Source organism: Arvicola amphibius, chromosome 6 (assembly GCF_903992535.2).
Source record: "Arvicola amphibius chromosome 6, mArvAmp1.2, whole genome shotgun sequence".
In the NCBI taxonomy this organism is placed as follows: domain Eukaryota; kingdom Metazoa; phylum Chordata; class Mammalia; order Rodentia; family Cricetidae; genus Arvicola; species Arvicola amphibius.
Window position 1 is genome coordinate 8,950,937 of NC_052052.2, and position 23,745 is coordinate 8,974,681.

Here is a 23,745-nt window from a genome sequence, read left to right on the forward strand (position 1 = left end):
GAAAGGGGACCGCTGTGGAATAATCCTCTTACATGCTGCAAACATTTATCACTTGATTGGGTTATTTGTCCTTTTGATGACCAATTTCTTGAGTTCTTTGTGTATTTTGGAGATCAGACCTCTGTCTGATGTGGGGTTAGTGAAGATCTTTTCCCATTCTGTAGCCTGTCGTTTTGTCTTGTTGACCGTGTCCTTTGCTTTACAGAAGCTTTTCAGTATCAGGAGGTCCCATTATAGCATATTCCTCAGGCAGCTCTTACATCTTATATTAACCTATTTCTAGTAACCTGTGTATCACCATGCGGCCATGGCCTACTGGTAAGGTCCCTATGGTTATGGTGTGTCTGTCTCCTTCAGCAGGTATGTGATATCTCTGACTGACTCTGTGGTTGCTGAGGGTCATATTTTTCCTTTGCTGTTCAGTACAGGGCCTGCCAGGCTCCAGAAGATCCTGTGGGCTAAGAAATCTAGAGGGAGACAAGCCTACCTTGACCTGAGCATCTAGGCTGTCGATTCCAGTGATTCTGTCCACTGTTTGGAGATCCTCAGTTTAGATGAAAGGCGGTTTTGTCAAGTGGTCAGCACTCGGCAGTTGAAATGAATTGTGGATGGACATTGTTTTGTGCCCATTTGTCTTTTGTCTTCTTTGGAGGAAATAGAGTGCTGCTGTAGGAGCCAACCTATTTCTTTTTGTTATGAAAAGTCTTTTAATAATTAAACATCTAAATGCCATATTCTACAGATCTCTGAGCAGTCAAGGGCTGTTTACCAGGTGTAACTGCAGTATAGAATCTGCCTGGAGAGCTGGGTCCGAGCTTGACTGTACTGGCTCTCAACTTAACAGGTAAGGTTTACACTTGTAAAAAGACAGAAAGAAGAAAAAACTGTTTGAGAATAGAAGGTTAACAGCAGAACTGACAATAGTAGAGCACAACTTAACATATTTTATCCCGTATTTTTGTAAGAGACTTAAAAGTACATACCAATTTAAAACATGAGACTTATTGTTTTTGTAGTCTGGAATGAGATACAATGAACAGAGAATTATAACATTTAGCAGTAAGCATAGTTGCATTTAAGTTACAGGTATGCACACACACACAGACTGAACAGGAATTGGATGCTTTTGGTGGGCCCTACCAAAGGCATGTCATTGCATAAAACACATATGCAACAAAGTTAGCAGCGGGAAACCAGGCAGGGAATACCTCAGTAAAGATGGCAGGACTTGGTCACCTGACCTGGCTCTCAGTTAAGGTGGTGTTGAAGTCACCTGACTCAAGATGGTGGTAAGGTCACCTGACCTCAGTCAAAATGGCAGTGGTTATATGTATGGAAAAGCCACAATTTTTGAGCCACGGGAGTTTTAAACATAACAGTAAGAAAGACCTAGAGGCATGATCTGCCCTGTTGCTGAGCTACCGCACCACAAGCTGTGGCAGGGAGCAAAGACTGGAATTGAAAACAGCTGCCTTGCGGATCTGACTAATCTTGTCGGTTTCCACAGGACCAGTGGTAGTGGTGGAAGGGACAGTTAGCAGAAAAGCAGAGCTGGCAGGACACCAGCAGAGCATTCACAGGCGGGTGGCTGAAAGTTTGAGGGTATATACCATAGCTGAAAACGTGAAAACGCACAAAACACCACAGGGCCTATAGGAGGAAATCTCCTTTCTACAGGTGGGGTGTCAATGAAAACAGCAACACTGTAAAGCCTATAGGAAAATGTCTTTTCTCTACAGGTGGGGTGTAGATGAAGCCTGGCTGACTCTGGGTCCAGGTGACTCAGAAGCCAGAGTCTAGAGGCCACTCTGAGTGATCTCTCATGGCAGGGACCACTTACCAGTGGTCCAAAAGAAAAGAAAAAGAAAGCAGAAAGAAAAATCCAAGGGACCCTAGACCCCAAATCGAATGCACCACACAACATGTGCAATGCTTGTATGGGAGGACCAATCTGATTAGTCCAGTCACATTTTTAGCTATGGGAAGCAACCAGAGATGAAATGAATGTCAGTGAAGGGCTCAACTATAGCCGTGAAGGCTGTGGTTGGCTGACTGGAAGGGGAAAGCTCACCACCAAAGCTGCTGTGTGTGTAGAGGTCAGTGTTTAGGCAGATAGAACACAGAGCTGTTGTGAAGAAACCCGGTTCCTGAGCCCAGGGTTCCATGTGTCCTCAGCCATCCTGCCTTTGGGTGGGAGGGATCATGGAGAGAGCCTGGCCAAGTCATGAGCACCAAATATTATGGTTTAAATAAAATTCTGTGGTTCCCTGTGTGGCCTGTGGGCCACGAGGGGCAGCGGGTCCCCGTCAGGGAGCCATGTGGGGCGAGGTAGGTGAGAGACAGAGATGGATAGGCAAAGGATGGAAAGGGAAAGGGGAGAGGGAGCGAGAAGAGGGATGAGGGGAGAGAGAGAGCGAGCGAGCGAGAGAGAGAGAGAGCGAGAGAGAGAGAGAGAGAGAGAAACAGAGAGAGAGAGAGGGAGAGAGAGAGAGAGAGAGAGAGAGAGAGAGAGAGAGAGAGAGAGAGAGAGAGAGAGAGAGAACAAGGGAGGGGAAAAAGGGGGAGAACCCCAGAGAAAGTCCCGCAAGTCCAGCTCTGCTCCCCCACCCTTTCTGTCAGAGAACCTGGCAGATTGGTACCCCATGTGAGGAACTAAAGAATCACTGACAGGCCAATCTATCTGTGGGTGAGTGTACCCCCATTAAATATGGGTCAGTTGTCTTTTAAACAAAATCCTGCTCTCAGCCAAGCCTGTGAGAAGGCCAGCATGCTCCTCACCTGAATCTTTGCCTGCTGGCCTTTGGGAGGCTGGATCTAAGCGACCAGGTGGAAAACAAGCTCATGGTGATGTTACCTTGTACAAGGTGGCTGCCTTTGGCCTGGCAGCGGGCATCATCCTAGTACTGCTGTTGCTCTGCCCCTACTGGGTGCTCTGCCGGCAGAACTATGGGCAGCCTGGTGGTGGTTTGGAACAGGCTGCGGACCCCAGGGAGAAAAGAACATGGCTCCTGTGACCTATGACCAAGGGCAGCAGCGCTACAGGGAGGTCTCCTGGAGCCTCGGAGTCTGGAGTTCAAGACGGATGGCCAGAGCCTCGGTTTCCCCATCCACTCAGCTCCCAGCAGGCGTGGTGCTGAGATTACCCGGCTTTGAGGTGGAGGAGGTGGAGTTGGAGGAAGGAGGAACTCGGCTGTCCCTCTGGGCCGCCCCTTTTGGAGCCCTGCTCTCTGGGGGGCTGAGCCCAGACTCCAAACTGGGGGGTGCCCTGTCTCTCTCCCAATGCTCTCTACTCAGCAGCCCGAGCTGGGGCGCGGGTGTGTGTGTGTGGGTTTGGAATCTGAAGACTGGATGGGAGGCAGAGTTCCGGGCTTGTCCTCCCCACATCCTGGCACCCGCAGCTGAAGGCTCAAGGTGGCGCCTCTTCCGCTGGCTCCCAAGCCTTTCAAGATCATGAAACATGAGGCTAGCTTGGAACAGCTGTTGCTGCTCAGGGCTTCCTATCTTGAATCCAGGTGTAGCTAGGGATTACCACCAGCCACTCATCTCTCAAACTGCGCCTCTAAGGATATAGGCACACCATCTTAGAAACAGCAGAAGCACAGAAAGTTTCCCATGGCTATGGAATGCAAGATAAGCCATAGTAGAGAAAATATGAGGTTACTGGCACCACTCCATTATGGAGAATTACTAGGCCATACCTGAAATTAGCCTAAAGGACACAGTTGGGCATAAAGGAACCTGGTATCAAGATAAAACCACACAATTATCTTAAAAGTGAGCCAAATATGAGTGACTACAACTGGAGAACATAGATGTAGGTCATTCAAGATTCCAGTTTTCAATGTGGTGATGGTTAGGTGAAGTTTTTGTAGTAATTAAAACAAACAAACAAACTGAAGAAGACCATAAATCAAGTCACTTTTAGATACATTTGTGAGACCATTAAGGAGGTTGGTTTAAGCAAAGCAGGAAATCTCTTCTGTAGACCTTTGATAGTAGGTAGGAGCTAGGTAGCTACTGGTATATTCTAAAGGATTTGCCTAAGAGTCACAAAGATATTATGTCAGGTAGAAAGGAGGGTAAGATGGCTATTAAGATAGTTAAAGATAACCCAAGATTATTTGGCTCTGGTTTTGACATATTCCAAGTTGTCCACAGTCTTTAGGTACAGCAAAACTTTTAACCACAATTACCCTGCAGCTTCTAAGAATTGCCTGAATGCTTCCATCCACTCTCTGAAGGCTTTGGAAAGCTATGGGGTAGGCCCCTCCTGGGTGTGCTTGTGAAGAAGTGATGGAGGCTGGACTGGTGGCCATTGTCACCCAGACCTTGGTTAACATCTCTAATCTTCATTGGATTAGATATTAGATAATCTTCACTTCATCCCTAACCTGGTATACACTATCCATTTCTACTTACTGTCGTATCACCAGAAACAAAACATCTCATTTCTCACCAGAGACATAATAGTTGCATCTATGTGTGAAAACAGGCCCATTGATCTCTTCTGGGAAGACACCATGTTGAAGGGCACTGGTATACCTTCAAACACCTGGAAGATGATTGGCAAATGGCTTGGTTCTGACAATATGCCCCAAACGTTCGGGAGGTAACACCCACTCCTGAACTTCCTGGACCTCTTAATGAGGCTGCCTGTCTGGAAACCAAACATGTTTCAGATGCAGAAGCTTCACCTTTTTTAGTAGATGACAAGACTACTCAACTTCCTGAGGTTTTTCTGGAGAACTGCCAGTTTGACACCGTTGGTGACAATCCCTTGCTTTTACAGGAAGTGGACAGAAGACCAGGGTGTTCCTGTGAGCTGGCACCGTGTGAATGACCGCTTTCCAGGTTGCATACTGTTTGATAAGAAGGCCCTTTCTTTTTCCAGAGTTCTGAGAAGCATAAACGTAGTCAGTTACATCAAGGGTCACTCACCCTAGAGTCTGAGAGGTATAAAGTGGGGAAGGGCTGTGTTAAGGCCTTTGATTACTTTTGTTGAAAATGTAGGGAAGGAGCCATTTGTGATCTAAGAGCTGAATGCAAGGTGAAAGCAAAGAACTTTGGCTTTACATTGAAGAAAATCCAGAGAGTATATTTCCCTCCGAAATCAGCTGTCAGCGCCAGATCTAACAATATCATCTACAACTATTACCTAGGTGAAATAAACATCAAAGTGGGGAAATCGTCTAGGCTTTAAAAATGAGAAGATTAAAAATTCACGTAATAAGAGCTAATTAAAGATAAAAGGCACTAGCTGAGCGGTGGTGGCACACTCCTTTAATCCCAGCACTCAGCAGGCAGAGACAGGCCTGTGAGTTTGAGGCCTCGTCTACAGAATGAGTTCCCAAGATTGACTCCAAAGATACAGAGAAACCCTGTCTCAAAAAACCAACCCCACCCCCCAAAAAAAACAAAAAAGGCATAAATATCAAATTAAAATTAAATTCAAAAGAAATAACTGCATAGAATTATACAGAAAGAGAATATTATAAAATGTTTAATAAAATAAAAGTAACCATATTTGGATATAAACTTAAGCAAGAATTATGATGCCAGGTGGTGGTGGTGGCGCACGCCTTTAATCCCAGCACTCAGGATGCAGAGGCAGGCAGATCTTTCTGAGTTCGAGGCCAGACTGGTCTACATGAGCTAGTTCCAGGACAGGCACCAAAGCTACAGAGAAACCCTGTCTCAAAAAAAAAAAAAAAAAAGAATTATGACAGAACATATATATTTGCGTATGTGAGATTTCTCATTATTAATGCTAATTCAATTAGTCCTGACTTTGTGAGTTGTTGATAAAGCATAGATACAGTTATTGAAATTTAGTCATATGGCTATTTTGTTGAAAGTAGCAAGGAGAAAACAACTTCTCTCAGCAGAAAATAACCATATGATTAATTCCCAATGTCCTGCAACCAAATTGGGTAAGGTCTTTAACAAGTGTCTTTACATTTAGTTATTGACTTAGTTTGGATTTTTATTGCCGTAAAGAGACACCATGACCGTGGCAATGCTTATAAAAATATTTGAGAGAACTTGCTTATGGTTTCAGAGGTTCGGTCCGTCATCATCATGGCAGGGAACATGGTAGATGTGGGCAGAGGTGGTGCTGGAGCCGAGACTGTTACCTCTTTCAGGCAACAGGAAGTCAACTGACTGTCACACTGAGAAGTCTTCCCTCTACCAAGGCAGGGGGATAGCAAGCTAAGCAGCCAGCCTCTCTCTCCTCTCATTTTACATTCCCTTTAGTGCTGGGATTAAGGGTTTATGACTCCCTAGTACTGGGATTAAAGGTGTAGGCCACCACCACCTGGATTATTTCTGCATTGATCTACACTCTTCTGTAGCCCAGAGTGGCCTTAAACTCACAGAGATCCCTCTGATTCTACCTCCCAAATCCTGGGATTAAAGGTGTGTGTCCCCATTGCCTGACCTTTAGTGGCTTTAGCTTTGTCTCTGGTCTTCAGACAAGATTTATTTATCAAAATACAAACAATATATCATTACAAGACCCTGTTTTCTATGGGGCTCAGTCTGTCTATGACCATTATGCCCTTCAAAACTATCAGTCATAATTGAAAAGGGAAAAGTTTCCTTAATGAAAACAGACTAAAGATTTCACAACCATTAAGTCAGCTCTACAGAAGGGTCCTAAAACAAACACATTCATATGGCGACAGGGAAGAATAAAGCACACTTGAAAATATTTAAGCAAGAGGAGGGAATAGGAAAACACCAAAGATTGTAAATCAACAAAATGGTAAGAAATAACAAACACATTTCACTTTAAATGTTTATAGTCTCGGTTTCTTAATTAAATGACACAGAATATCAGCTTATATTAAAGTCTCCAAGAAATGTACCTCACCATATAGGATAGACAATACTTATGACAAAAGGATGGGAAAATATATTCCAAGTAAATGAATCTAGAAGACAAACAGAAGTTGTTCTAATAGCTGACACAATTGACTTTAGACCGAATCTAGTCATAAGAGATAAAGGTCACTGTGTAGTGATTAATGGTAGAACCTATCAAGAGAACATTTGGTTCTAAACATATACACACAAAACATTGTACACCTAATTTCATAAAATAAGCATTACTAAAAGGCCAAAGCAGCAGGTCATACCCAATACAGTAATAGTGGAAGATTCTTCCTGCCTCCTCTTACCAGCCAATGACAGGATCTCTCCCATAGAGAAACATCTGAAATAAATGACAGCACAGATCAAATAGATCTGACATCTATAGAACATTCAATCCAACATGAGAATACTCTTTTGTTCAGAAGCTCATGGAATTTTCTCAAAAAAAAAAAAAAAAACCAGACCATGTATTATAACACAAGGCAAGTATTAACAAATATGGGAGAGTTGAAGTAATTCTTTGTGTTCTATCTGATTACAATGGAGCAAAACTACAACACAACACTGAGAGAAACTATAGAACATTTACATGTTCATGAGATCAAATTGCCTGTTATTGAATATTGAATGGAACATGATGAAATCAAGAAATTTCTGAAATGATTAAGAATGAAAATACAGTATATCAAAATCATAGAATACATTCAAAGCAGTCCAAAAGGGAAATCATAGTGTGAAATATCTCTATTAAATGTCAGAGAAATTCCAAATTGACAATTTTGTACTCTACCTTAACACTTTAGAAAAACCAGAGTAGACCAAACCTGAATTCAGTAGATAAAAATAAAAATATTAAGATTAGGGGAGAAATTTATGAAATAGAGATAAATAGAATACAAAGAATCATTAAAACAAAGAATAGATTGTTTTGTAATAATAAATATGATTGACCAACCATAGTAAACTAATCAAGGGAAAGAGAACTCAGATCAAAAACTCTTAAGACCAAAATAGAATTATCATCACAGATATTTAAAAAATTCAGAAAATCACTAGTGCAATCCTTAATAGATCATATCCCATTGAGTAGGAAATGATAAGATAAATGGATAAATTTTATATGTATATCATTTATCAAAATTAAACGTTAGAGATAAACAACTTAAATCTATAACAAGCATCAAGACTGAGATAGAAAACAAATCCCCCAGTAGAAACAGTTTTGGCCCAGATGCATTCATTGTACAAATCTACCAGACCTTCGAAAGAGAACTAACATCAATGCCTTTCAAACTATTTCATAAACTAAGACAGTTGGAAATGAAGCTGTATGAGTCACCCCTCTGTTGCTCTAACAGACACTATGACCAAGGCAACCTATGGAAGGAAGAATTTATTTGAACTTGTGGTTCCAGAGAGGTAAGAATCTGTCATGGTGGGGAGGCATGACAATATGCAGCAGGCGTGGTGGGAGGAACAGGATGCTGAGGGCTCACATCTTGAACTGTAGTCAGGAGGTAGAAAAAGCAAACTGGAAATGGCGCAAGTCTGTAAACTCGCAGTGACTTACCTCCTTCGAAAAGACCATGCCTTCTAAACCTCCTCAAGTGTAAACATACCCAAGCCTGTGGAAGGGGACATTCTTGTTCAAAACACTACAATTATTGAACCCTTTTATGAACTCAGCATTATCCCAATAGCAAAACTTGATAAACACACACCATCAAATTATATACATCAATTTTGGGGAGAAAGATGACATTTCTATTGTTGAGATGGACTATTGAAGTTGCCCACTGTTAATATACTGGGAGTAATATGTAACTTTATATCTAGTAATATTTGTTTTATGAAGTTGGGGGTAGCTGTACGTAGTGTGTGTATGTTTAGAATTATAATAGCCTATTCATGACTTGTTCTTTTGGTTAGGAAGAAGTGATCTCTTAGTATCAGTTTTGGTTCCGGACTATTCTTTTCGTAGTCGAGTAGCTATAGTGGAGTCCTCTTGCTTTTTAGTTCCGTTTGTTTTGGAATAATTTTTCCATCTTATCACCCTAAGATATTTGTTTATTTTCTATGACTAGGTGTGTTTTTCTTGAGGGATCAAGTAGACCACTCCTATTTTTTCTCTTTCATAAAAGTTATCCATTACATTGTGTGTTTATGATGTGTCTGCGAGTGTGCACAGTGTGCTTGTGGAGCTCAGAAGACACCGTTCAGCAATTGGGTCCTGTCATCTTGTTTCTGCCCCACTGAGGACTCCAGGAGAGCTGGTCCGTGAGTGTCTGGATGGCTGTCTCTGCTTCTGGTTTCCTGAAAGGAGTGATAGTATTTCAGATGCACACCACTGTATTTGAGGGTTTTTTAAATTGGGTATCCAGGGATTGATCTCAGGTTTACAGGTTTGTGTACCAATCGTTTTACCTGCTGCACCACATCACCATCCTGGATAACTTTTTAAAATTACTTTTATTTACACGTGCATCTGTTGGCATGTCACAGTGCATGTATGAAAGGCAGAGGACAAATTTCAGTACATGAATGTCCTCTGTTCTCATCATGTGAGTCTTAGGGATTGAACTCACGTCATCAGCCTTCACCCCAAGTACCTGTTCCTCTTAAACCATGTCACCAATCCTAAATTGATGATTTTTTAACCAGAAAATTCTCTGCAAACCTCTGCATTCTGGATGGGGTACTGGATAGTGGGAAGGTAGTGAACCAAGAAGTTGGGAATGAGATGTGTGTTCCTCACCCTAATAGACTCTGGTGTGGAAAGGGGGCATTTCTCACGTGATACAGTTGAAGGGTCTGGACATTAAGATGGTAAACCCATGTCAGACCTCTTCCCGGAATTCCCCAGTTGCTGGGATGCATAAGCCTCATAACACTGTGAGAAACCCACCTCTCTAATCCACTGTTGTCTGAGGTTTTCTGTCCTGCCTGGTCCCAGCAATCGTTAAGCCCCAAAGAAATCACATAGAGGTCTACATTAGTTATAAACTGATTGACCTAGTAGCTCAGGCTTCTTATTAACTCTTATAACTTATATTAGCCCATCATTCCTATCTGTGTTAGCCACATGGCTCAGTTACCTTTTTCAGCGAGGCAGTCACATCTTGCTTCTTTTGTGGCTGGGCCAGGACTGTGGACCAAGCTTTTCTCTTCCCAGAATTCTCCTGTTCTCATTGATCCACCTCTACTTCTTGTCTGGTTGTCCCACCTATACTTCCTGCCTGGCTACTGACCAATCAGCATTTATTTAAAATATAATAGACAGAATACAGACAATTGTCCTGCACCAATCCACCTTGGTGGGCGAGATATGATTTTCTGTTCTTTTGTTCCCCAGGAAACAAGTACCTCTGTTCTTTTTGGCTGGCTTCTGTGGCTATCTGGAGTACAGGTCAGTTCAAGAGCATGCTTGAAGCACTGGGTTGGAAGAAGCAGTGCATAAAAGTGGCTTAGCTGTTTCTTTCAGAGCTTTTGAAGTTAGTTCCTCAGGACAGCAGCTCCCAAGGGTCTCGGGATCATGGCTGTCCTGTGGCTGCTACTGTTGGGAGGACTGCCCACATTCTTCCTGGGACACCTTGTATGGGCTGTGGTTAAGCATTTTCTCACAACAGAAGTTCCTTCCTCTTTAAAGCATCCGGTCAAGTTGAGGGTCATGCACTGTTTTGTGCTCTTCCTCATGGCTTTGGTGAGTTTGCTCTTGGGGGACACCACGGATTGGGGGTGTTGTTTGTATCTTATTGTTTCTTCTATTTTCATTTCCCTCCCCTCTTTTTCTAGATTCCCACTAGACAGAATCTGAGGAATTTCAGAATCATGGGAATTTCCTATGTTTCTTCTTTCTTTCCCTGTCCTCCCTGCTCCTTTTTTCTCCTCACTCATATTTCCTTTCCTTCCTTCCTCACCATTCCCTTTATCTTTTTTCCTTTGGGATAGTCTCACCATATAGTCCAGCCCAGCCTTGAGCCCACTGCTTCCACCTCCCAAGTGCTGGGATTACAGGCTGAATGACCACACTCGCCTCCTGGGTTCTTTTCTGGGGATTGCAATGAATTTCAGATGGAGTTGCTGCCCCCCAAGCGCTCATCATCTGAGAGGTTCCACCAATACCTTCAACCACAGCTCCAGCCTCTTCTTTCCTCCCATCCGCAGGTGCTTTTTGCTGAGACCATAGATTAACTTGTTCAACTTTGTCCTGAGCACATGAGCATTGTTTGCAGGGCAAATCACGCATGTGATAATCACTCAGCCTTTCAGCCTGGCTGCCCTGGAAAGCTGAGCTCCGTGCCAGGTTTGGGGCTTGAGATTAGGGTCAGGGATCAGCACCTGCCAACAAGTGCAGCACATATAAAAAGAATATGGGAGACAGACAATTTGAAAGTCCTGATGCTCCCATACTGGGGTGCGGGGATACTTGGTAGTGGCCAAACAGAACAGTTATTACCCCAGGGGATTGTTTAAAGGGAAGAGGTAGGGGAGAAGGGGTGGGAAGCACTCAACCAAGCGATCTGTTGAGCATTTCTGCTTGGCATTCATTGGCTGTGAGAGCCTCTTGTTTAACCTATGTTTCAGAATCCTCATGGGAACAAGGCCTTTTTTTCTGATCAGGTAGGTGGAAGTATTATATTTCAAGTCAAAATCTTCCTAGGCTCTGGTAAGTGGTAAAAATGTATGTTCCTATGCTGTTGGGATTTTTCACGAGGAAAAATGGACCATGTCGGAGAAATAAAAAGACTGAGAATTTCAGGCTAGGCTAGAGCCCAGCACCACAAATGAGGGCCCTGGGTCTCCAAATGCCCCCACCCCAACACCTGGATCTTTCTAATCACTAGAACTTATTTAAGAATAGGCCCCAATTCTCTGAATTTTGATCATATTGTAAGAACATACGGACCAGGTGCTTGCTGCAAGTTAGTGTCTTCTAATCTTGCCAGGGAAGTGGCACCCATGAAATCTCAGCTATGGTTGATGAGATTTGACTGCCTAAATAAGGCCTGCACAGTGGCAATACCAGATGCCATGCCAATGCGGTGGGAGAAATTGCACAAAACCTCAGCATTAGATGAAGAGCTACAGGTAATCAATGGCTGCATAGAGAGGGAGGATCCATTTTCTCCAGGGCAAGCTCTGTGCTAGGTCATCTAATCCCAAGTGGTCAACCCTAAAACATGTCCATAACAGCAATACTAAATGGACACAGTAGGTATTATATACACATGCAGCATGTATGTGTGTGTAAATGTAACAATACTAATTAAAGAAGAGGTCATAAATTTGAGAGGGAGTGAGGGGGAACAGGGAATAGAGAGCTAGAAATGATATAAATGATATCAATACAGTACTCATGTATGAAATTCTCCAAAATTTAAGCAAAAAAGAAAATAGCCCCTAAGCTAAATACTCACAGTTGACAGATCCTACAGGTTTTCACCTAAGATGAGGTGATGATCTACGGTTGGTCCTGCCGCATGTGTTTCATATAAGAGGACCCTGCCTCCTCTATCCAGTCCAAAGCCCCCAGGGTATGCTGTCCAGAAGGGAGGTGAACAAGAGGAAATCAGGGTGTTTTAATATACTGAAGATGTAGACAAGAGGATAAGAAGTTTAAGGAGAAGAAAGAAACCTGGAAAGAGTCTACAGTTCTCAACCAAGAGCCTACTCTTGGTCCCAGACAAACACGAATTTGAGAGCCAGAAGCTAAAGGAATGAGCTTTGTAGTCTCCAATTTTTGGTCCCTTTCTTTTGTTTCTGGAAAACAAAGTGCACAATGTTGACTCTTTTAGACCAGGTTCTGTGCAGGCTTGTGACCCCAGCACTTGTGAGCAGAAAAGAGAAGACAACGAGTTAAGTTCAGCCACAGCTATATAATGAGTGTGAGAACAGCCTAGGCCACGGGAAATCCTGTTTCAAAGAGACAAAAATTAGAAAGAAAGAATGATGGGGAGTTTCATAGGAGTGATGCAAAGCATTGAAAACCAGCTGCATGAAGTTGGGTGTGAAGGACTTTGTCAAACACCACCTCTAGTGTCTTACAAGTCCCTAGAGATAAAGATTCAGCATTTCCTGAAGTTGTCATTGATTCAAAGGTTGCTGTGAATGAATCAAGGTCTACTACAAGATGTAAAGAATTGGACAATACAGTTCAGAGCTGGAGCCCTTGTCCACCATGTGCGACACTGTGTACTTCAAGCCATCATTAACATATACATAGTACATACATATATCAACACACACAGACAAGGACACACATGCAGAAACACACACGCACAAAGATATGAGAAATAGATTGATTGTTTTGGTGTTTAAATTTCTCTTTTTATTTCATGCTGAATATCTTTTTTTTATTAAAAATTTCCGCCTCCTCCTCGCCTCCCATTAACCCCCCTCCCCCCTCCACTCCCCCTCCCTCTCCTATCCAGAGAGCAGTAAGGGTTCCCTGCCCTGTGGGAAGTCCAAGTTCCTCCCCACTCCATCCAGGTCCAGGAAGGTAAGCATCCAAACAGGCCAGGCCCCCCCAAAGCCAGTATGTGTAGTAGGCTCCAAATCCAGTGTCATTGTCCTTGGCTTCTCAGCAGCCCTCATTGTCCACCATGTTCAGGGAGTCCAGTTTTATCCCATGCTTTTTCAGTCCCAGTCCAGCTGGGCTTGGTAAGCTCCGAATAGATCAGCCCCACCATCTCAGTGGATGGGGGGGACCCCTCGCAGTCCAGACTTCCTTGCTCACGTTTTCCCTCCTTCTGCTCCTCATTTGGACCTTGGGAGCTCAGTGCGGTGCACCAATGTGTGGCTCTGTCTCTATCTCCCTCCATCGCCAGGTGAAGGTTCTGTCCAGATGGAACTCCACTGCACCGGAATCAGGGATTCCCCATAGATTGATTTTTAAAATAAATTTTTATTGTTTTATTGAGCTATATATTTTCCTCTGTTTCCCTCCCTTCCTCTCCACTCCCTTTTACCCTTTCTTATAATTCCCATTCTCCCAATTTACTCAGGAGATCTTGTCTTTTTCTACTTCCCATGTAAATTAGGTCCATGTATGTCTCTCTTAGGGTCCTCTTTGTTTTCTAGGTTCTTTGGGACTGTGAATAGTAGGTATATTTTTCTTTGCTTTATGTCTAAAAGCCACTTATGAGTGACTTTCTCAAAAATCAGGTGTTCGAAGGTGTGTGGATTAATATCCAGGTCTTCAATTCAGTCCATTGGTCCTCCTGTCTATTCTTATGCCAATACCAGGCTGTTTTCAGTACTGTAGCTCTGTAGTAGAGTTTGACGTCAAGGATTGTGATGCCTCCAGAAATTCTTTTATTGTCCAGGATTGTTTTGGCTATCCTGGGTTTTTTGCTTTTCCATGTGAAGTTGAGTACTGGTTTTTGAGGTCTGTGAAGAATTTTGCTGGGATTTTGATGGGCATTGCATTGAATCTGTAGATTGCTTTTGGTAAGATTGCCATTTTTACTATGTTAATTCTGCCTACCCAAGAGCATGGGAGATCTTTTCACTTCCTGGTGTCTTCTTCAATTTCTTTCTTCAAAGATTTAAAGTTCTTGTCATACAAGTCTTCCACTTATTTGGTTAGAGTTACTTTGAGATATTTTATGCTATTTGAGGGTATTGTGAAGGGTGATGTTTCTCTGATTTCTTTCTCAACCCATTTATCATCTATGTACAGGTCTACTTCCATGAAGGTCGCTTGCTTAGGCTTTCTCTTGAGGAAGTTGCTGGCTTGGGCCTGCTCCAGTGGAGGTCACTGGCTCAGGCCTGGTCCCACAGGGTTTTCTGGCTTGGGCCTGCTCCAGAGGAGGTTGTTAGCTCAGTCATGCTCCACTATAGGTCACTGTCTCAGGTCTGCTCGGTTGGAAGTCGCTGGTTTGGGCCTGTCCCTGCAGATGTCCCTGGCTTAGATCTCTTCTTGTGGAAGTTGCTGGCCTGGGCCTGGTCTTATGGAGGTCACTGGCTTTGGCCTGGTCCCTCAGAGGTCACTTGCTTGTGCTTGCTCTGGCCGAGGTTGCTGTCTTGGGCCTGCTCTGGCAGAGGTTGCTCCCTCATTCCTGCTCCTGTAGAGGTCACTGACTCAGGCCTGCTCCAGTGGGGGTTGCTGGCTTGGTCCTGGTCTCACTGAGGTCACTTGTTTAGGCCTGCTCCTGCAGAAATTGGTGGCTCAGGCCTGCTCTGGTGGAGGTCACTGGTTCAGGTCTGCTCCAGCGGAGGTCACTCCCTTGTACCTTGTACCTATGGAGGCCCTTAAAGACCACGTTCTAAGAGTGTTTCAGTTTCTCTCTGAGGTTTGGACCACAGGGCATTCCTGAGATATAGTATATTTGTAATGCAATAATAATACAGTTATACTGATGTTTATTATAGTAATTATCTTACCTAGTACACAATCTTTGCCCCAAATTGTAAGCCATGGAAGATATCCATACAAAATAATTCACCTTTAAAACATATGTCATAGCTTGGGAGAATGTGATGTTTAGGGAGTGGTACTGCTGTGACACTGTGTTATCCAAACTTAGTCAACAAGGGTTTATTATTCTAGAGGTGGAGCCTAAGCATCCACTGGGATGTGATCATTCCCCCCAGAGACCTCTGGTTTGGTGGAAGGGAGATTCACAGATGTTCATATTCTTGTAATAAAGTCTTAGGTGATTTCTATGGAAGTCTAGTAGTACTGTGAAGACCTCAGAGCTGGAAGTAGTTAGTCTTACAAGAGGGGTGGCTTCTTTAAAAATATGATCCCCAAACTTGGGTATTTAATTAATTTGAAGCCATCTGTCTGAGCCATGTAAAAGAGTCTCTCAGGGAAAGAAGAATGGTTAGATGAGCCACAGGGAATGGGAAATATATGTGAGGTGGAGCTAGCCTGGGCCAGAGAGAAGAAACTTGATGTTAAGGTGTCCAGAGCTGAGGTGTTGATGGTCTTGGTGGAGTCAGCATAGAGTATGGTGTTCTGGGTGGGAGGTAGGTCACCTCTGCCTTGTAGGCTGACTCGTTAGTTTCCAATTCTAACAGAAAACAATTGAGTCCATGAAGGAAATACACTGGGGCTCCCTGCTGGACTCTGAACTAAAACAAGTTCATTCAACCAAGAGCTAGAGCTGGTCCTCTGGGACTTGTCAGTAAGACCTTCTGAAGGTCTCCCAGTTTCCCCCTCCTCCCTATGTCACTTCCATTGATATCAGTTTCTCACTTGCAGACAAGGGAGGTTGGTGGGCAATGGTAATGCTCAGGGCTTTCCAGATAGCTGGCGGTAGGGCTCACACTTGAAATCATGCTTGTTTGATTCCAACCACAAATTCTTTCCAGTTCATCAGTTACATCTTATTGAACAACTCTGAACAAGGCACTTCAACATTGGCATGCCTCAGTTTCCCATTCTGTCACAGAGAAAATTCTTGTGCTTGACTTAGAAGGGTCAAGCAAGTTGGGCTAATACTGACACATTATAGGTCCCTGGTAAGCACCAGTTGCTATAATTTTTGTTGTTAGCCCACCATGATGTTCTCCTTATGACAAAGAAGAACCCTAAGCATGCAGTCCATAGAGGATACAATCCAGTGACTGTGAGCGTTTAGCACATACATTGTGAGACCCTGTAATGTTTCCTAAAACATAGCTATAATTTATATTAGCAAAGATATATCAGAGTGAGCATATTAGCTTAAAATCAAATTGGAATGGTCAGTGAATTGGTTCACTGGGCAAAAGCTCTTGCCATGAACCCCGATGAACTGAGTTTAAAGCCTGGAATCCACATGGTGGAAAAAGACACCTGACTCTAACTGTCCCCTGACAGCCTTATGTATGCATTCCCCCTCTCTTCCAAATCAATGAATGAAAACAGGGCCCCAGAGCCCATTTGGGGAGTGTGCTCAGGCCTTCTCATCCCTGTGTTAGGGGCCATATCGCATCCCTAGTTCATCAGGTGACTTCTTCCAGTCAATGACACGTACAGACTAAGCGTCCCCATATCCCACAGCTGTGGCTGGCGGTGAGTGCTGGCACTGCTGGGAAACGGTCTTTGCCATCTCAGTCTGGGTACAGTCATCCAGAGAGCAAAAGATGGTCAGTGTTTTGGTTTCCTTTATTTTGCTGCGATGAAACACTCTGAGGTAGGGGAGGGAAAGATTTATTTCAGGCTACAGCTCCAGGTCGCTGTTGATCACTGAAGTTAGGACAAGAACTCAAACAGTAATTTGAAGAAGCAGAAACCATAGAGGAACACTGCTTGATGGGTTGCTCAAAAGATCATGCTTATTCAGCTTTCTGATATAGCCCAGGACCGTTTGGCTAGGGAATGGTAATGCCTACAGTGGGCTGAACCATCCTTTAATATCAGTTAACAATCAAGACAATCTCACACAGTAATCTCCTCAGAACAATCTGATCTTGCAATGTACCAACTGAATCTATTCTCAGGCAACTCTTGGGTGTGTCAGTTGACAACTAACTGGGACACTGAGGTCAGAGCTATTGCCTGGGACATTCAGTTTTTTCCCTCTTAATGACTAATGGCCACTCAGCCCTAAAAACTGGTTTTCCTTCAGGCAAAGTCTTATTTTTTTAATGTTGCTCTAACAGTACCACAAACCAGGCAATTTACAGACAAAAGAACGTAGTTTGTCTTACAGGGTTTGTTTGGAAAACCTAAGAACTAGGTGTCATCAGTGGGCCTTCTTTGTATCATCCCGTGGTAGAAAGACAAGTGTGCCTATGTTCATAAGACAGAAAATTCCAGCCAAACTCACTCCCCAGGAGACTATGCCAGAGGTAATGATTCCTTTCCCTTCAGCATGGACTTAATCCACACATGGGGCTTCCATGTCATTACCATTTAAATGATCGATCTTTTAACACTGACACTGACAATGACATTTCAACATGAATTTAGAGAAAAAGAAATGCTTGGGTTCCAACAACATCATCATCCAGCGGGGGGGGGGGGGGCTTTTAGGAACAAAAGCATGAACTGCCTTCCTCATATGAAAGAGTGCAAAGTCAGTTGTATGCCCATGAGACTCTTGTGCATGTAGGAGGTGGGTGAGAAATGGTGACTATGTTTGAACAATGGTAAGTAGTTGCAGCATCTACCTTCCTGCTCTATAATCCCCTGCCCTCACCCCTTCATTTTCCTCCAACAGGGGAACACACTAGAGAAGCTGAGAATTTGCACTATGAACAAGTTTATTCAGTTTTTTGGTGATGTAGGGACCATAAAGAAGGACCCTACCGTGGTGGTAACCAACATGCATTTTGGGTCAATCCCTGTGAGACTGTTCCAGCCCAAGGCGATGTCCTCCCAACTCCGGAGAGGCATCATCTTCTACCATGGAGGGGGTGCTATCTTTGGTAGCTTGGGTAAGTAGCTTTCATGTGGGATGGGAGAGGAAGGTCCCCATGAGAGGCAGAGTCTTACACACATTCCCATGAGGACCTCTTTGGGTGGGGAGAGTCAAAACAAGTGGAAGTTAGAATTTCTGTTAGAGACTGTAGACAAAAAGACTGGGGATCAAATCAGCCAGTCATGTTGTAATCTCCATGGGAATATTTTCCATATTAGTCTATGTCCAGGTTGGGACAGCAATGTCTGAGTGGAGCTATTCTGGCACTGGGTGTCACTCCCTCTTTCCCACTCACAGCGCTGGTTATCCCTGTTTTTTTTTTTTCTTCCACAAAGGCCCCATCCTTACATGCATCCCTGAGCTCAGCCGGATCACTGTTGTGAAAATCTATCCACCTCTCCAGCTCTGCTTTCCCACAGTGGTGGACTAGCTCCACTTGCCATAGTTCCATTTAGTCTTCTCTCCCTAGAGAAGGGCCCTTAAAAACACACTATAGAAGCCACTTCTGCTACACTTCAGCCTTTCCCACGCACCTTAATGTCTCTCCCATTTGGTCACTTTGACTTCTCCTTGCTCTTGATATACTGAAGCACGTGGAATTCTCTGGACTTCAGAGAGGGGATGTCAGCCATGTCTATTATGGTAGCTGCTATTCATGGGGCTGCAGCATTGCTATGTTCTGTGTGTTCTCATCACAACGGGTCCACGCTGGACCTTCTATTGCAGACACATACCACAACCTGTGCAGTTTTCTGGTCCGGGAGACAGACTCAGTATTGCTATCAGTGGGGTAAGTGGCCTGAGAGTCCTGGGACTGTTGATGACTTCTCCATTGGAGGCAGCATTTATAGTGTGGGTTTTTTAAAACTAAAGATCTCCAAAAGAAGTCCAGGGATGCTGATTCTCTTGCACATGGTCCCATATACATGGGCACACTATGATCAAAACAACAGAAGTCTGAAAAGATGCCCCTAATTTGCAATGTGAATATGAGATTAGAGAGTGCCATGCCCATATCAAGGCTGGGTGAGGCAATCCAGTAAAAGAGAAAGGATCCCAGGAGCAGGCAAAAGAGTCAGAGACATCCCCACCCCTACTTTTAGGAGTTCCACAAAAGCCCCATGCTAAACAACCACAGCATGTATGCAGAGGGCCTAGGGCAGATCCATGTAGACTCCATGATTGCTGCTTCAGTCTCTGGGAGCCCCTATGAGCCCTGTTTGTAGATTCTGTGAGCTGTGTTCTCTTAACCCCTCTGGCTCTTACAATCATTCCTCTCCCTCTCTGTGGGTTCCCGAGTTCACGTAATGTTTGGCTGTGGATCTCTGCATCTCCTCCCATCAGCTGCCGGAGGAAGCCTCTCTGATGATGATGGGGGCTAGACACTGATCTATGACTACAGCAGAATATCTTTTTTCTTTTTTGTTAGTCATGTTTGGTTCTATCCTAAGTCTCTAGGCTATCCAGATTCCTGTTCCAGGCAGTGTCCAGCATGGGCTCCTTCTCATGGCTTGGGCTTCAAATTAGGCCAGTCATTCTCACAATGACTTTTAAAGTCTATGTTAAGAAAAATCTTAATACGAGACACTCCGCCAACACAAAGAACTCCAATTAAACCATATTAGACCAAACTAAATGCCTGTGTTTAATAAATGACATGCTCCCAGGTGGCCGGGAGCATGGCAGGGCAAAGACAGAGGGAGCACACATGCAAACCCAAAACCAGGTGTTCCTTTTTCTTCACCTAAGCAAGCCTAAATACCCTGTGGGAGTGGTCCTGACCCTCCTGGGAAGGGGTCAGTGATTGGCAGGCTGGGAGTTGGAGTCCAAGTGCTTGTCAGGCTGGGGTAACAGTTCCAACTCAATATTACATTCTAGCCTCTTTGGATATAGGGGTGTCAGAGGGCTGGGGTCTCACTTTTGACCAAACAGTCTAAACTTTAAACTTTTCCTCAGAAAACAGTATGATTGAGATTTTCACAGCAACAACCCTACTCTTGGCACCAGCTCCACATTAGTTATTTTTCTGTTGCTTTAATAGAAACTCTCTGACTATGAACAATTTAAAAAAGAAAGGGTTTATTTTGGTTTATGGTTCCCAAGGGTCAGAGGCCATAAGGGCAGGGGAGGGAGGGATGTCAGTAGGAAACGGGGGAACACATCTCACCTGTACATGGAAAGCAGAGGAAACCAAAACAGGAAGCAGGGTGAAGCTATGGACTCTTATAGTCAGCCTTCCATGACATACTTCCTCTACCAAGGCTATAATATCTCCTAAAGGTTATAACCTTCCCAAACACCACCACTGAGAGCAAGTGTGTTTAAATACATGAGTCTATATGGACATTTCTCATTCAACTGTCATATGTAGTTTTAAAAAATATATACGTTTTAGTCTTAGCAGATCTTCATGCAAATGAATAACTATATCCATGAGAATCATTACATTGTTCCTCTTGTAGCAGTCCCAAGAGTCCCTCCATTAGACTATTAGGGCCAGGGTCTCTCCTCTGGCTTTGATGACAGTGGCAGGGAGAGTCTGATGCGCGATGTTCCAAACAGTGCTGGCTGGGCTGCAAGTGTGAGAGCTGGACTCATGAGTTGGCAAGTGGCCACGGATGTCGAGAGCTTTTGCAAGGTGTACGTGGTGCTCAGAGTGCCCAGCACAGGCACAAGAGTAGTCCAGTTGGTTGTTTGACTATTAGTCACTTCCTCATGGCAACCAGGGCAGCAAGGAAGAGTTTAAGAGCTCTCAAATAGGAGGTAAAACTACCCCCTTGTCACACTTTTAGCTTGACTACAGAAAAATAAACATCAAAAGGAATGTTTATGATCAGACCTTAGTGTTAGCATCAATATCAATTTGAAGGGTTTCTAGCTGTAGTTTTAACAATGATCAAGATGTGCCCAGTACATCAGGAGAGGTGTCCCCCCGAATCTATGTCAATAGAAGTAGCAGTAGTACCAAATGACTTTTCTGGGTATTTGGTGGCTAATTGACTTCTAAAGGCAACAGCTTTGAACTTACCTTATCCTGCGTGTGGTTGACTCATCCGTGAGAAGCATGGTGTGGGCTGGAATGGAGAATCCTGGGTTGAATGAATGGCTCTGGGTATGCTCCTCAAGTCCATGTAAGAAAAATGATGGCTACCATGTTTACTTATTAGAAACACTCTGGGGATCGAGTCAGGTTCAGTCCCCTTTGAGAGTGGAGGATGGGGATTGAAATGGCCTCCAGTTCTCCCTTTGTAAATAAGCATGCTGTGTTTGCTCTTTCTCCCTTAGGTACCGCAAGCTTCCTTACTACCACCACCCTGTCCTTTTCAATGATTGCCTGAGTGCCACGATCCAGTTCCTGAAAGGCCTGGAAACCTATGGTGTAGACCCCTCTCGGGTGGTGCTCTGTGGAGAGAGTATTGGAGCTTGGGTTGTGGCCACTATCGTCCAGGTCTTGCTCAGTAGCCCTAGTGTCCCCAAGATCAGGGCTCAAATCCTAATTACTCCAATAATCCAGGCCATTAATTTCTGCTTACCATCTCATCAGAAGAGTAAAAATGTCCCACTTCTTACTAGAGAAATCATGATTTTCTGTTTGTGTAAATACCTGGCCATCGACATCTCTTGGAAAGATGCCATGTTGACAGGTACTGTCATACCTCTGGAAAAGTGGAAGAAGTACAGGAAATGGATCAGCTCTGACAACATCCCCAGAAGGTTCTGGAGTCAAGACTTACAGCCTGAGTTTCTTGGATGTTTTAATGAGGCTGCCTATCTAGAAACAAAACACATTTTTGATGTACAGATTTCACCCGTCTTAGCAGACGACAAGATCATTGCTCAGCTCCCTGAGTTATTCCTGGTGACCTGTGAGAATGACATCCTTCGGGACGATGGCTTGCTCTACAAGAAGCGCTTTGAAGACCAGGGGGTCCCTGTGACCTGGAACCATGTGGAGGATGGCTTTCACGGATGCCTAGTATTGTTTGACTGGAAATTTTTGTCTTTCCCCTGCTCCGTGAAAATAGTAAACACTATTGTTGGTTACATAAAGAGCATATGACAGTTACCCTGATCTCTGAGTGTCATGAAATAAAAGGTTTCCCGTGCTGTGGAGTTTGCTGAGTTTTGTTCTGGGCAGAGAAACTTACATCATGCAGAGTCTAAGAGAGCAGGATGAAGCAGAAATCAAAGAACTGGTAGCTTTATAGGAAGGAAAACCCAGCGTATGTGCTTCCAAGGATAATTAGTCCGTGCTATATCTTACACTGTCATCTGCTGCTGCCATTCAGGGGACAGAAACATCAAAGTGAGGAAATATGTCTGGGACTTTTGTGCAGTTCTTTTGATAGGAGATTTAAGTTTTCACAATAGCAGCTAATTAAAGATGAAAGACACTAAGATCAAAATAAAAATGAAACTCAATGTATGCAGTTAAATGTGAGAATTGTGCAGAAACAGAATGCCAAATTTTCAATAACACTAGAAGAGAAACTACATCTGGGTGTAAGTTTAAAGAGGAATTCCAACAGAGCATAATCAAGAATTTGAGGTTTCTCATAATAGGTATTAATTTAGTCATGGCTTTTTGAGTTTTTGAAATATCAGAGATACAATTATTGAGATTTAACTATGGGATACATTTCTCCTGAAAGTCCTCCTTTCCCTTCTCCTGTGCTTATTTTTAAGATTTTAAAAATCATCTACCTCTCTCTCTCTCTCTCTCTCTCTCTCTCTCTCTCTCTCTCTCTCTCTCTCACACACACACACACACACACACACACACATATACATATGTGTTTGTGCCACATAGGAAAGAGAACATATGGTTTTGTCTTTTGGATCCTAGTTTAACTCAATACTATATTTTCCACTTATATCCATTTAAAAATTTTTTACCATTCTATTTTCTTTGATGTCTGGATAAAAATCCATTGTGTAAGGCTGCTAAGATGGCTTAAGGAGTAAAGGCACTTGCCACCAAGTATGATAACCTGATTTTGATTCCATGGACCCGTATGGTGGAAATAAAAAAACCCAATTCCCCCAAATGTCTTCTGACCTCCATCTGTGTACTATGGCAGGTGTCCCTCCCCCAGACACACAATAAATGAATAAGGTAATAAAAAAAACATTCCATTGTGCCTGTGTACCACACTTTCGTTATCTATTCATCTGTTTATGGGCATCCTGCCTGATACCATTTCTGTGCTGCTATAAATAGAGCAGTTATTAGTTTGGATGTGCAGGTATCTCTGTAGGCGTATATGGAATCTTTTGGGTAGATGCCCAGGAGTGGTATATCTGGGTCATTTGGAAATTTGGTTTTAAGCTTCCTAACAAACCTTCACACTGATTTCCCTCATGGCTGTACCAGTTTATACTTTTTTTTAAAATTGATTTTTATTGATCTAGTCTACATTTTTCTCTGCTCCCCTCCCTGCCTCTCCCCTTCCCTCTTCAGCCCTCCCCCAAGGTCCCCATGCTCCCAATTTACTCAGGAGATCCTGTCTTTCTC

The 23,745-nt window shown here is 43.6% G+C and overlaps 1 protein-coding gene across 1 annotated transcript; it reads left to right on the top strand.

The window, feature by feature from the left end:
• Positions 1-10,408: 10,408 nt before the first annotated feature.
• Positions 10,409-22,290, top strand: LOC119817958 (arylacetamide deacetylase-like 4). Its single transcript, XM_038335425.1, has 4 exons — positions 10,409-10,576; positions 18,030-18,246; positions 18,957-19,020; positions 21,516-22,290. The coding sequence occupies exons 1-4, from the start codon at positions 10,409-10,411 to the stop codon at positions 22,288-22,290; spliced, it is 1,224 nt and encodes a 407-aa protein (XP_038191353.1).
• Positions 22,291-23,745: the final 1,455 nt, after the last annotated feature.